Source organism: Scardinius erythrophthalmus (genome assembly GCF_964197995.2).
Source record: "Scardinius erythrophthalmus genome assembly, chromosome: 20".
In the NCBI taxonomy this organism is placed as follows: domain Eukaryota; kingdom Metazoa; phylum Chordata; class Actinopteri; order Cypriniformes; family Leuciscidae; genus Scardinius; species Scardinius erythrophthalmus.
Genome location: NC_138240.1, coordinates 18886314 through 18900342, shown reverse-complemented (window position 1 = coordinate 18900342; position 14029 = coordinate 18886314). Strand labels below are relative to the sequence as shown.

Below are 14029 nucleotides of genomic sequence, written 5' to 3'. Positions count from 1 at the left end.
AGATGTAATGGAACTATTGTATATTACAATAACAATGTCTGGAGGAATTGATGACACTGCATAGTAAAAACGGGCCAAGTTGTCACACGATTTATTCCAGTAAATATGTAGCCTATGAGGTTTGATTTTGAAAGTCAACATATACCTTACACACACCTTAAAGCTTTGGCAACAAGAAAGTGGTTCCACTGTTATTTCCCTCGGAATTTTGTTCATTCAAGGTTCATTCAACACATAATGAAACAATAGCGGGGCATATTGTCACCAATTAACCTGCCATTAAAACGTTTATTATAGGCCTGTAAACTAAATGTAAACAGTAAAACAATTATGAAACAAAATAATGAATGAAATTAATAACTTAAAAATAAATACATATTTTTAATAAATTAATAAATTGATTATATTTGCATAATTTAAAACAACTTACCCTGAGCTGACATTTATGAAAAATGTCCTTGTCCTAAAAACACAGTTCAACATTTCAAACAAAATAATTGACTTATGTCAGAATGTATGCAGTGTGTTTTTATTGTGTTCACTTGTTAAACACAATAAAAAAAAACTTTCCAGTCCATTGTGGAGTTTAGGACAGAATGCACCAAAGTTATTATAATATAAGAGGTTTTCAAACTAAAATAAACGATAATATAGAAAACATACATTTCTAAACAACAAGACCTTTGGCTTAAAACATTACAGATACTAAAAGCTTATGTGACAACTAGCCCCAACCTCCCTGAAATTCTTCTCGGGAGTACTATTTAGTGCATGGATCGGTTGAAATAATTTTAGGTTTATTAATAGAGTGAGTTTATACTCAGCTGCCACACATCTAATAATATACATGGAATTCTCTGGACTCGGTTTAATGTGCGGCATAAATGACAAGGCTCCAGTAGAGGCATCCCAGATGCTTTTTGAAAGGAAAGACTCCGGATATGCCTTCACCCCGTTTGTATATCCGGATAAATTATGTTGCTATCAGTAATTCTCAGATACATCAATCAAACCTCATGCAACATTTGGTCATCAAGCATTTATTGTTGCTTTAACTTGATATCGGGGCAGCAAATGCTGTTAAGAAAAACTTGATAAAAAAAGGAAGGAAAGGGGGATGTCAATGACCCTGTAACCTCTGAAATTTTGCAGTTAGTTCTATTTACATGGTAGCTATTATATTTTTCTGGAATCACACCAAAAACTAATCGCATAGGGTTTATGACAGTATACATATACTGTTTTTGTGATAATTCGATCTAAAACCAACAAGGCATTTGCTTTCAGGTCAGCACATGGTTGGTCAAATGATTAAGACTCACCCAAATAGCCTTGCCAAATGACACACTGCAATTCAAAGACACTTAACTTAGGAAATGATTTCATCTTTAGGATGGACATGTCGTTTAAAAAAGTTTGGCCATTGGAGAAGCCTTTACCTAGTACTTTCTGAAGGGATACTTCTCACAAAAAAATTAAATTCTGTTACCATTTACTCACATTCATCTTATTCCAAACCTGTATGACTATTTTTTTCTGTGGAAAACAAAAGAAGATATTTTGAAGAAGAAAAAAAAATGCCTTTATGTTTTTTGTCAAGACAAGGAAAGTCTATGGGGTCCAATGTTGTTTTGTTTGGACACCACTGACTTTCATTATACTATCAACAAAATTGAAACATCCTTCAAAATATCTTCTTTTCTTTTCCAGAAAGAAAGAAAGTCAGGTTTTTAATGACATAATGGTGAGTAAATTATACACTTTGGGTGAACTATCCCTTTTACTTGACAGTGGTTCAAATATTTTATTACTGAGGGCAAAAATATTAATCGAAAGACAAAAAAAGAAATCATATTTTCAGTTTACCATTAGAAATACATGTCTGTTAAAATGAAATACTCTAACACACTGTTTGCCAGCTTCTGTCCAAGTCTTCTCATTTTTCCAAACAGCTGGTTCATCACCCCGTTGCACTTAACAATGTGGGATAAATAATCCAGACCTCACTGCAAAAACCATGTTTATGACCCTTCATGTAACAATTTGTGCCTGTGCAAAACTTACATTCCTGTCCTCCTCTACTCTCTGTTATTCTCTAGCTTTCCCGTGTGACTAGGGTGTGAAGTCTGTTTTGATTTAGTGCTGTATCTGGAAACTAAGACTTGGAGCTGAGCATGATGTCTGTCTTACTTTAGTCAGGGAGAACCCTCTAGTTATTGCTGATTCAGAAGCCCCAGATGCCGCGTTGACTGGGCCACCGGCCTTGAGTACCTCGTAATGAAATGGAAGACATGCCATAGATGCACAATGAGAGCTCAGTTACAACAGGGGATTCTACAATCAGACATAAACTTTCAAGAGGCAAAAACAAGCCATCACAAGACTTTGCTGATACCTAAACGTGTGTGGCTTTATGAATTGTTTCAAGACAGTTGTGCCATGCATCCCCAAAAAAGAAAGAAACTCCAGTCAAGATTAAAATGGTGCTATATATTAAAGGTTTTTAAACTTTTTAATGACAAAGACCCCCAAAAACAGCTGTATATGTTATATATACAACCCATTATATTGTGTGATGTCACAGTCATCAGATCAGTCACCAACTCTGTAACCTGTCTGCACTACACTTCCCAGCATCTCTTCTGGTCCCCACCTGCACTCAGTCAGCCATCACCACACCTGCTGCTGATCATCACCAGATACTGATTCCCTGCACCTGCACGGCACGCCCTCATCAACACAGCCTATATCAACCTGCATCACCCTCACATCAGAGTCTAGTCTCATTAATGTTACTACGAATGTTACTGCCCCTGTCATTCAGATTTCCAGTCATCTTGTTCATCCAGCAGAGAATCCACTTTTGTCATTATCAGCTAAGTCTCCATCAATATTCATCAAGTCACTATCCTCTCACCATCGTCTGGTTCCTGCTGTTGACCCATCACTCTGCTCAATAAACACTGTTTTCACCTTACCATCTGTCTGTTCCCTTCTGTGAGTGTAACAGAAGACCAGACCACAAAGAAGCACAGGATGGGTATCCTCCTAACCCCAGTGAACCCAGTTAACTTTCTTCTCGCCCGCTTTCAAGATGGTCGGCCGATCGACGACTATGTAGAAGAGTTCCTTGATCACGCATGAAGTACCCTGGAACGAGGACACATTAAAGACTGTCTTTTGGTGTGGATTGGACGATCACCTGTATCAGCAAGTTCCTGCAGCTGCAACAAGTTTCCTTGAAGAGGTACATCGAAGATGTTCTATGGTTATGTGGATCGCCTTATTGATAGAGGAATCCGCTCCAAAGTCTCGTCCTGCCGAGACCACCCTTCCAGAGCCTCCCAAGATGGTTGCCGCCGTTCCAAAGCCTCATTCCAAGATGCTGGCCGCCACGCCTCCTGAGTCCTCAGTCAAGATGGCCGCTACTACGCCTCCTGAGCCCTCAGGCAAAATGGCCGCCACCACGCCTTGGTCCCTAGCCTTTGCCCCAAGTCTGGAAACGACTCCCGTCTTAACCCTGAGTTTGGAAGCAACTCCAGTCCCCATCTTCCAGAACCCTGAACTCCTGCCCAACCTTCCTCTCCCACCTCCTCCTGTCTACCAGCCCCCATCATCTCCACTGCCCACTGTTAGTCCCGCATCTCACCCTCAAAAAAACCTTTGGAGAGGAGGGCTCACTGTGGGACTACCAGCCCTCAGTGCTATCATAGTCAGGGGATCCCTGGGTTTCCACTCTGCCTGCTGAGGACAGGATTCTAAATCTGCCCATCGTTCCACTGATTCAGCCTTTGCTCCTACCTCCCTCGTCTCCACCGTGGCCCATCAGTGCGCCAGCTCCACCAGGCTCCCTCGTCCCCCGGATCCGCCATGGTGGTTCGTCGACCTGCCCTCACCTCTGGACTGCACTCCTCTGACTCCACCTCGTTCCTTCGTCCCCTCTGGCTACATTGGACTCCTCCATCCCTTCAACTCCTCCTTGGTCCTCTGTCTCTGTCTCCACTGCGTCCTTCTGAGTCCCTGCCTTCACCTCAGTTGCCAGAGCCATCGACTTCCCCATGTCCCTCTGAATCAGTTTCACCATGGCCCGTCAGATCTCCGTCTTCACCCTGTCATCCTCTCCCACCGGTTCCGCCTCCATCACTCACTGCCTTGAAGTCCTCAGCCCTTCAGCCTCCATGGCTCCTCCCTCCACCAGCTCCACCATGGATCACGATTCTTCCCACTGGACCATTTTTTGCGCAAGGTCTTGCTTTCTGGGAGGGGGAAGTACTGTCACAGTCACCAGCTCATTCACCAACTCTGTAACCTGTCTGCACTACACTTCCCAGCATCCCTTGTGGGCCCCCACCTGCACTCAGTCAGCCATCACCACACCTGCTGCTGATCATCACCAGATACTGATCATCACCAGATACTGATTCCCTGCACCTGCACACCCTCATCAACACAGCCTATATCAACCTGCATCACCCTCACATCAGGGTCTGGTCTCGTCAACGTTACTATGAACGTAACTGCTATGTAAACAGTCAGACTTACCTTGAACACTCACCTGAGATCGTCCAGTCTTCCGTCTGTCTCCTGTCCGTCATCCTGATCTAGATCTCTAGTCACCGTGTTCATCCTGCACAGAGGAATCCACTTCAGTCATCACCAGCTAAGTCTCCAATATTCAAGTCACCATTGTCTGGTTCCCGCTGTTGTCCCATCACTCTGCTCAAAAATTTTCACCTTACCATCTGTCTGTTCCATTCTGTGAGTGTAACAAGACCAGACCACAAAGCACAGGATGGACATCCTCCTAGTAAACCCAGTTAACTAACTTCTCACCCGCTTCCAAGGTGGTCGGCCGATCGAGGACTATGTTGAAGCGTTCCTTGATAATGTGCATTAAGTTCCCGTTGTTGTCCCATCACTCTGCTCAAACACTGTTTTCACCTTACCATCTGTCTGTTCCCTTCTGTGAGTGATGTGATGGATGAAGATTTTTATTTCTACAATTTAAGTTTTTTTTTTTCTGTAAAAATTTGTGGCTGTCAATAGAATAAATTTAATTGCTCTAATGATTAAACATGTTTAAGCCATTTTAATATATAGTACCTTGCAAAAGTACTTGCATCCCTTCCTTTTTTTCACATTGTTGCTGCCTTATGCTAAACTGCTTTACGTGTAAGTGACTTTTTTCACATCAATCTTTACTCTATACCATAATTACAAAGCTAAAAAAAAAGATTTGTGGTAACTTGGCAAATTTATTACAAATAAAAAATGGAAAAAATTGCCTAAGTATGCTTAAATTTAGATGAGTATTCCAATTTCACAGGTTCATCTTTAAGATGTTTTAATTAAATGGACATGATTTGTAAAGGCACACGCCTCTCAAAAAAGGTCAAACAGCTGAATGCATATCAGAGCAAAAACCAAGCCATGAGGTCAAAAGATCTGCCTGTAGAGCTCAGAGACAGGATTGTGACAAGAGACAGATCTGGGGAAGATTACAAAAAAAGAAGAAATTTGGAACAAGGAGTCTTCCTAGAGCTGGTCAAACTAAGCAATTGATGGGGAAGGGTTTTTGTTAGAATGGTGACCAAGAAGCTGATGGTCACTCTGGTGGAGCTTTATGAACATGGAGATCAGAGAAACTTACAGAAGGACAAACATCACTGCAACACTCTACCGTTCTGGGCTTTATGTCAGAGTGACCAGGCTCAAGCCTCTCCTCAGTGTAGACACATGAAAACCCACTTGGAATTTGCAGAAAAAAAAATGTATGAACCTCAGTTCCAAGTATCATGTCTGGAGGAAACCAGGCACTGCTCATCACCAGCACCAATACTATCCCAACGATAAAAGCGTGGTGGAGGAAGCATCATGCTGTGGGGGTGTTTTTAGTGGCAGGGACTGGGGGACTCATCAGGGTAGAAGGAAATCTCAACGCAGCAAAATATACAGTATTTACAGTATATACTCAACCTAGTTCAGAGCATTCAGAAACTCGGACAGGGCAGAGGGTCCAACTTCCAAATGGACAATGACCCTAAGCCCACAGCTAAGACAATGCAAGAGTGGCTTATGGACAGAGCATGAGCTTGAAGCCAATCAAACATCTCTAAAGAAACCTGAAAATGGCTGTCCACTGATGTTCCCCATCCAACCTGAGAGGGCTTGAGAGGATCTGCAGAGAAGAATGGCAGAAAATCTCCAAATGCAGATGAGCAAAGCTTGTCACATCATACCTAAAAATACTTGAGGCTGTAAAGGTGTTTCAGTTAAGTTAAGGGTACAAATACTTATGCAATGTATTCATTTTAGTTTTTCCTTTTTAATAAATTTGAAAAGTTGTCACAAATCTGTTATTTGCTTTGTCGTTATGGGGTGAGGAGTGTAGGCTAATGTGAAAAGAAGTAATTCAAAGCCGCTTAGCATAAGGCTGCAAGAAAACAATATGTAAAATGCAAGGCAGTGTATTAAATGCAATATAACTGTACCAATATAGAAGTAAATGAGCAAGTGCAATGCTTTTGTGATTCGATTCTCTAAGACTGTTATATGCAGAGACTGGCGCTCTATTTTATGTGTTTTGTATGGTGAATTTGATTTATACTTCACTTTTGGGTGACAGACTTAATTACATCAGGGATTCATTGACCACAGCAAATTCTTTTGAAAGAGTGCCAGCGAATCCATTGTGCTGATGGAATACAAGGTCTATGCACCTTTGGAATATTGTCCGATTGTGAGCACAACAATTCTACACATACCATACAGTGATGAGAATGGAAGCAGCCATTATTGAAATATCAAAAGGGAAACATCAGATATTAAAACCTCCATCTTACTTACCAACGGCAAATAAAATTAGAGGCAATTATGCAGTGACTCAAATTTAATCATCAGCCAGAGAGCGACTGATAAAAGCACGAGTCCCACTCAAACCCGCCCAGCACATACCGAATTACTTGCTTTGAGAGGAGAATGTCATGGTTCAAGTCTATGGCTTTGTTTGACAGGGAAACGACACAGGAAAAGACAAAGACAGAGGTGCAGTTTAAACTAGCAGATGCTGGACTGTTTGCTTCTCCATTACAGAGGTACTTACATCAGTTCTGAGGTGCAACTGTACAGGAATAACAGTGTAGCATGTTGCTTGGTTACAGTGCCTTGCTTAGGAAGTAGCTTGAGGACTTTGCAATGAGTTTTGCCAGCAACGGATGAGCAGCACACTATTCACAATGGAAGCTGCATAACGCAAATATAATAGATGAATCTCTTTGACATTCATAGTTCCAAAGAAAAAGAAAAAAGGATTAAAGTCTTTCATTTCAAGAGGCTTTTAAAAATTTTGAGGCGTGTAACAGCTGCAATCCATCCACTTCAAGGCAAACAAGAAATAAATAAAATATCAGCAGTTTCTTAAATTATACATGAAGAGCCACGTCCACAATATATCAGCGAAGTATGATTAAAAAATATGAAATGTTTACACATATTTACATCTATTATTTAGGTTCGTCAGCTTGCTTTTCTATAACAATCAGTGCCATCCATATAGTCTCCAGTGAGTTTGTTCAGCAGAAAACAAGCATTGTGGAAATCCCATGGAAACCTGCAGTATAGCATTCACACACACACACACACACACACACACACACACACACACACACACACACACACAAACACACGTTTCAGGATGACAGTTTCTTCTTTTCTGTCATTATTGTATGCCGAAATGTGGTTTGTTGTTGTGAGAAGATAAGGATGAACTCTTCTCTCCAGTACTTCTCAGTCTTAAGTGTCCAGAATGAGAGTTCAAATGAAGAAGACTCATCTCCTTGCATGGCATTTAGGAATGGCACCACACGGGCTCCTTTGCAGTACCTGTAGAACAACCAAGAAAAAAAATGTTCACAGCAGGTTGGGTAATTTTATCGAGAAATGGCTCAGTTTCTGTTTATGAGCTGATATTTGAAATGAATTGGTCCCTTTTAACAACAGGATCTTCAAAATGGAATTTAAAAGGAAGAGAAATTTACTTAATTGCAATTCTAAAAAACTAACCACAATACAGACATTTCATAAGTCCAACACAAATAATAAAGAATAAATAATTACATCATTGATGATGTATCCCCTGTCATATAGAATATAATTTTTTTTATATTATACATATATTATACATACAGCATATTCTTTTTAATATCTCTAAAATTTTGTGCAACAATGCTGTTCTTGTAGGTGTTTATGTACAAAAAAAGGTGGCAATATGAATTCCATGAGGTAAGATAAGGCCATTAAATGGACACACAGCTGACCATGATGCCAGAAACACATAAATAACAACGATAGTGTCATTCAACCAATTACTGCCTTAACTGAAGTCATCTGTCATTTAGCAAAGGCTATAAAGCTCTAGAACATAAAACGGACGTCCTAAATCTAAAAACAATCACCCAATTTCAATATTATATCTCTTTCTAAATGCTGTTCTAGGCACTCAGTGGCAGATGCTCCTAAATAAACTAATTTAAGCATCAAATTTGGACAAATGCCCATGATTATGAATATGAAAGTACACTAAAATCAGTTATAATGTGAAACTGAGATGTAGTCAGGATTTAATAAAACCAACAGATAGCCTGAAAGTAGAATACATTTCTATTCAGCACAACATACCTGTATCCTTAAGGCAAGCTGCTACTATACCAGGCCATCATAGAGTGACAGAGCTTGTACAATCGAGGGATCTGCCTTTGATCCCTCTTGGAACTCCTGTAGGGTCAGCTTCCCATCAGCATTCTGGGTAAACAAGCAAACATCATTTAGAATCACAACTGTCCCAAATGTTGAGTACAAACAAATAGATGCGTTATTTTAAGGCTGTTTGTGGTTTTATGCAGATGCATGGAGGTTTTAAAATAATGTGGAATAGACTTGAAGGTTGTATCTGTTTACAAACTAGAGGATAAAAAAACAGCCATGAGGCTTTTCAATTTTGCATGAGGAAAAAACTCTCACACTTTTAAGTTGCTTCCCATGCCCAGCAGGGGGCAAGTGCTAACAGGCTGATCCACTGAGGAAACGTTCATAGCAATATGAAGAGTAGGCAATGGAAATGCTTTTTTCACCTTATGTGGCTCAGTGTGGTACTTGTTTGAAGAAGCATTAGCAATTATCTAACTCCGGAGAGTAACCGTACTCATTCTGATCTGAGATTGCTATGGTGAGAGCATACAATCTCTGTGAACATTCCCTAGCAAGTCCTGATGTCATCTTTCAGGGCTTGAAGTGGGCTTGAGCTTGCATTTATGCTAGGCTCCAATGATAGCGGTAGCGCATGCCACACTGGCGTTTATAGACCCGAGGGCAGCGTTAGTGACGCTAGCTTTACCACAGAAATGAGCTTGTATTCCCTACTGTATCCTTGTTCTGTCCTGCACTGGATTAATGATGAGGATGCGGTTAGTAAACTGAATCAGATCTATAAATGAGCGATTTTTGTAAATGGGTTTGGTGATGGTTGATTGCTAATACTGTTGTGCTCGACTGCATAAAAATCCTTAGTTCTAAAGGGATAGTCAACCCACAAATGAAAATTATGTCATCATGTACTCACCCTCAAGGAATTGCAAACTTTTATGCATTTCTTTCTTCTGCTGAACACAATAGAAAATATTTTGAAGAACGTTTATAACCAAACACTTGGTTTCCATTGACTTTCATTGTATTTTTTGTCCATACAATGGAAGTCAGTGACAACCGAAATTGTTTAGTTACCAACATTCTTTCAATATAATTTATTTTATGTTCCTAAGAAGAAAGTCATACAGGTTTTGATGTACATGATGACAGAATTGTATTTTTGGTTGGACAATCCAAATTGTTTAAAGTAATTTCTTTAAACAAATCCATGAATTAAATATAATAAACAGTCCCCTGCATAATAACATACATTTTTGGATTGGATTATTAACTTGATCAGTGAGATTGCAGTCAAAACAAAAATGAACATATCCTTACCTTATCCATCATAGCAAAAATGCGATCCACCCTCTTTTCTGGCGTGTTTTCTTCTTCTGGAAGGTCCACTGTGTTTCCCTAAAACAAATGTAATTAATATATAAGACATCTGAGAGATGTTTTTCTCATTAAACGAATGCCATATGATCTGATTGTAATTACAGCTGAAATAAATGGTGACTTACCACCATCTGATAGATGGCGTCTACGATATTGAGCATTTCATCACGTGTGATAAATCCATCGTTATCAAGATCATAGAGCTTGAAGGCCCCTAAAGCGTGCAACAAGAATCATGGTGAGTGTGTGTAGAAATATTATAGCACTTTTCGTAAAAATAGTGCAAATATACATTCATACACATTTTTTTCTTTTTCAACAAATAGTTGGTATTTAACCTTTACATAAAAATCACCAATTTAAGAAGCAATACAGACCAGTGATGTTATTGTTAAAACTATAAAAAATTGTTTTCGTTATTCGAAATAAAGCTGAAATTAATTATATTAGATGAAAAACTTAAATGAAAAATAGAACTGAAGTAGAATAAGTTTAAGTACTAAAAATACATATACTAAAACTGAATTAAAACAAATTAAAGCTAAATATAAATTTATAAAACAAATGAAAATGCCAAAGCATAAAAAGTACTAACTAATATTTAAATGAAAACTTGAAATATAAAAATAAAAAAAATATGAATAAATACTATAATAGTATATAAATACTATTGTTTGGTGTGTGTAGCACAGGTTTTTCATGCTATGTTGATTTTATTTTAGAGGTTATCTACAATAATAATCTTTAGAATAAAATGTGGGATTTGTGCCTAAAATAAATCAAAATAAATCAATAAATAAAGACCATGAACTGTGTACTGTACCGAGAGTGGTCATGTTTAAATTTGCCATAATACATTTCATTCAACATAGAAAACCCTGAAAAAGCACCAACAGGCATCTTGTTGGACGTTTTGAGTTTTGATGATGAATTGAAGTGCAATGTTATCAGAGTGCAGACATGTAAGCTTATCAGCACTGCAATGAATCATGGATGCAGGATTGAGTGATGAAGGCATGCTTTGTATGAGCCAAATCTTTGCACAGCAATTACAGCAGTGAGGAGCGACTCTTTCATCTCGCCATCTATGGCTTTCTCTTCACTCCAGGACTCTGGCACGTCCCACCCATACAGCACTTTTTCATTCCACTCATCTACAACAAAGAGTCCTGCAAAGAGACAATCCTACGACTCATGCAGAGTGCAAACACAGGTCAATGCCTGGGGTGAAGAGTCAACAGAGAAAGAGGGCAGTACCCAACCAGTGTGTAAAAGTGTGGCCACAAAGGTATTCAGACACTTAAACCTTTTTCTTTATATATATATTTCTATATTGCTTGGTTTAGTCATGTTCTCTCTTCTGTTTGTCCTGTTCTGCATGACCAGGTGATCATCGTGCGACTAATTGATTGCTGTTTAAAAGAACTCTGCAATGAAATACTATTTGTATATTTTTCTAAAAACTGATATTCGAGTGCCTTGGATTGTTTTTTCTTATGAGTGAAACCATCCCTACACCCAAAGAGCACCGATAAACAGAAGTTACACCCCGTGCAGCACTTCTTGCATTCCTTGTATTTACAATAGATATTTTGCTAAGACAAAAAACTTTTTCTGGGTCAAGGTGGGGTGGCTGCCGTCCGTGAGGGGATGGAGAAGCCGTTCTCTGGAGGCCAGACCTGCTGCCATCTGCCATGATGGGGAGGAGCAAGCAGATCGAGGGAACGGGGAGCAAGCTTGCTGTCGGGCCGCTGTAGCGGAGGAGCCGGAGGAGCGTCGAGCTGTCCACCGAGGAACGTCCAGTACCATCGCATGGCATTGCGAGTGAGAGTCTCTTGACTGGTTGAGGACCGAGCGCCAGTGTGTCCAGGAACCAGACCAAGATTTTTATTTTTTTCCTCTCTCAACTCTGTTCCCCTTCATACTTCCATCTCCTGTTCTCTCACCTCATTCTGTCCTGGGCCTGGACTTTTATATGTGTGCAGCAGTCGTCTGTGAGGGGACTTAATGAAACATGGCATGACTGCAACGTCCATGTGCCATTAACAAGAGTGAGGGGATGGAGGGATTCTTGGAGATGGGCGAGGAACTGGTGAAGGGCCCGGAAATGGAAGAGCTTAGTGTGGAAAACCCCATGGTGGAGATGAAGGAGGGAGAAGCCAATGCAGAGCCATGACGGACCTCTTGGGAGGAGCTTTGGAGCAGATCAACAGAGGCAGAGCTAACAACCTTGGAGACCCCTGCAAAGCCTTGAGGGCGACGGTTCATTGTAGGCCTAGAAGTTCTAGGCAATGCCGCTGGCTTGAGGGAACAAGGCGAGGGCCTGGCAGAACGGGGTGGCACTGGAGAGAGTGAGGACCAAACAGGAACCTGAGGGAAGGAGGAACCCGGTGGAGCCGAAGGGGTGAAGGGCTGAGGCGCAGCTGAAGGAGAGTAGAATCGAAGCAGAGACTAAGGGCTGACAGGCTGAGGTGGAGTAATAGGACTGGAGGTCCAAGGTGAAGCCAGGGGATCTGCTTCACAGCATCGCACTGGTGTTGAGGGGGTCTGAGGTGGAGCCGACAAGCTGGCGTGGCGGTGCAGCGTGGGTGTAGCCGAGGAGCTGAGAGGCACCAGCAGGGCAGGTAAGTCAAGGGAATTTGATGGAGCCAGCAGTGAGGATTGCGACAATTGGGTGGGCAGGACATTGGGTGGGACTGGGTTATGTAGTTTTTAGTTTACGCATAATGTAGTTATTAGATGTGGTATGCAGCGGACGCAGGCTTGGGCTCTGGTTCTGTGGGAGCATGGGTGCTGTCTTGAGAGTCCTAGAAAGTCGGAGTTGATGGTGGTGTCTTCCTCAATGACTCCCAGGGTGAGGGAAGATCCGCAACCCACAAGGCATAATCGATGAACTCGATGAAAGGAAGATGATCCTCCCTCAACAGAAGCATCTGCCAGATGATGCCATCCATTCTGTTCCAGAAGAGCTGTTTCAAGGTCTCATCGTCCCAGCATACACTCCTCCACATACTCCTCAAGTGAGCAGCCGTTCTGTGCGTAGCCCTCCATTTCAAGTTTTCTCATTTTGAGGGTTAGTTTTTCTGTCACAAGTATGGTGGTAGATAAGAGATGCATAATGAGATACTTTAATAACCATGACACAAAGAATAATCACACTAACCACACTAAAACATGACGAGAAACGACAGAGGTCTGAACAAAAAAGGGAGTACTTATTCACAGAGAACTAAACAAGACACAGGTGGGATCAATCAGTAACCTATGCAACAAACAGGGAGAATTTAGTAACTATGGAAATGGGAACTAAACTGAAAGGAAACAAAGGAACATAAACAAAAATACAATGAAACATAACATAACCATGACAATATGATATAATGTAAAAAAAAAAATGATATGATAAAGAATTGCTAATAAAAAGCTCCAGCATCATTTGTTTGGAAAAGCCACTTGGTTTAATATTTTATTTAATGAAGTGCATGGATTTTTTAAGTGGAACTTAAGTGTCCAAATATTTTTGGGGCCCACTGTATGTTATCTAGTAAATGAATGTATTAAATACATTACAGTGATTTAGTATTTTAAGACTGCTTCCTGTTTTATGACACATCTCACAAAGGTATTTCACTGCTTCTTTCGTTGACTGATTATCGCTTGAATGGGCTTTTATTAATCAAATACTTGCTTACAGCGGAGCTTTTCATCCAAGGTCCCACGTGAGGTCACAGACAGGGCCTGAATGAACTCTGAGAACTCAATCCGTCCATCCTGTGAAAAAAAAGAAAAAAGATATTTCATTGCCCTGTCATCAAGGTGCCCAAAACCCAGTAACACTTTACACCATGTGATATTAAACTTTGTAGAAATTCATTTCTAAAAGTAGGCCACTAATACATTTAGTAACACTTTACAATAAGGTTCCATTTAACCTAAATTAATTATATTA

The 14029-nt window shown here is 40.4% G+C and overlaps 1 protein-coding gene across 5 annotated transcripts in view; it reads right to left on the bottom strand.

Annotated features, from left to right (window-relative positions):
• Positions 1 to 6327: 6327 nt before the first annotated feature.
• Positions 6328 to 14029, bottom strand: part of ncs1b (neuronal calcium sensor 1b) — a 45755-nt gene continuing 38053 nt past the window's right edge. For all 5 annotated transcript variants that reach the window (XM_081348915.1, XM_081348917.1, XM_081348914.1 and 2 more), the window contains 5 exons: positions 13773 to 13851; positions 10206 to 10294; positions 10021 to 10098; positions 8677 to 8799; positions 6328 to 7881 (listed from right to left, as the gene is read on the bottom strand). In XM_081348915.1, coding sequence (XP_081205041.1) covers positions 8701 to 8799; positions 10021 to 10098; positions 10206 to 10294; positions 13773 to 13851 — 345 coding nt within the window. In that variant the 3' untranslated portion in view covers positions 6328 to 7881; positions 8677 to 8700. The remainder of the gene's footprint in view (positions 7882 to 8676; positions 8800 to 10020; positions 10099 to 10205; positions 10295 to 13772; positions 13852 to 14029) is intronic.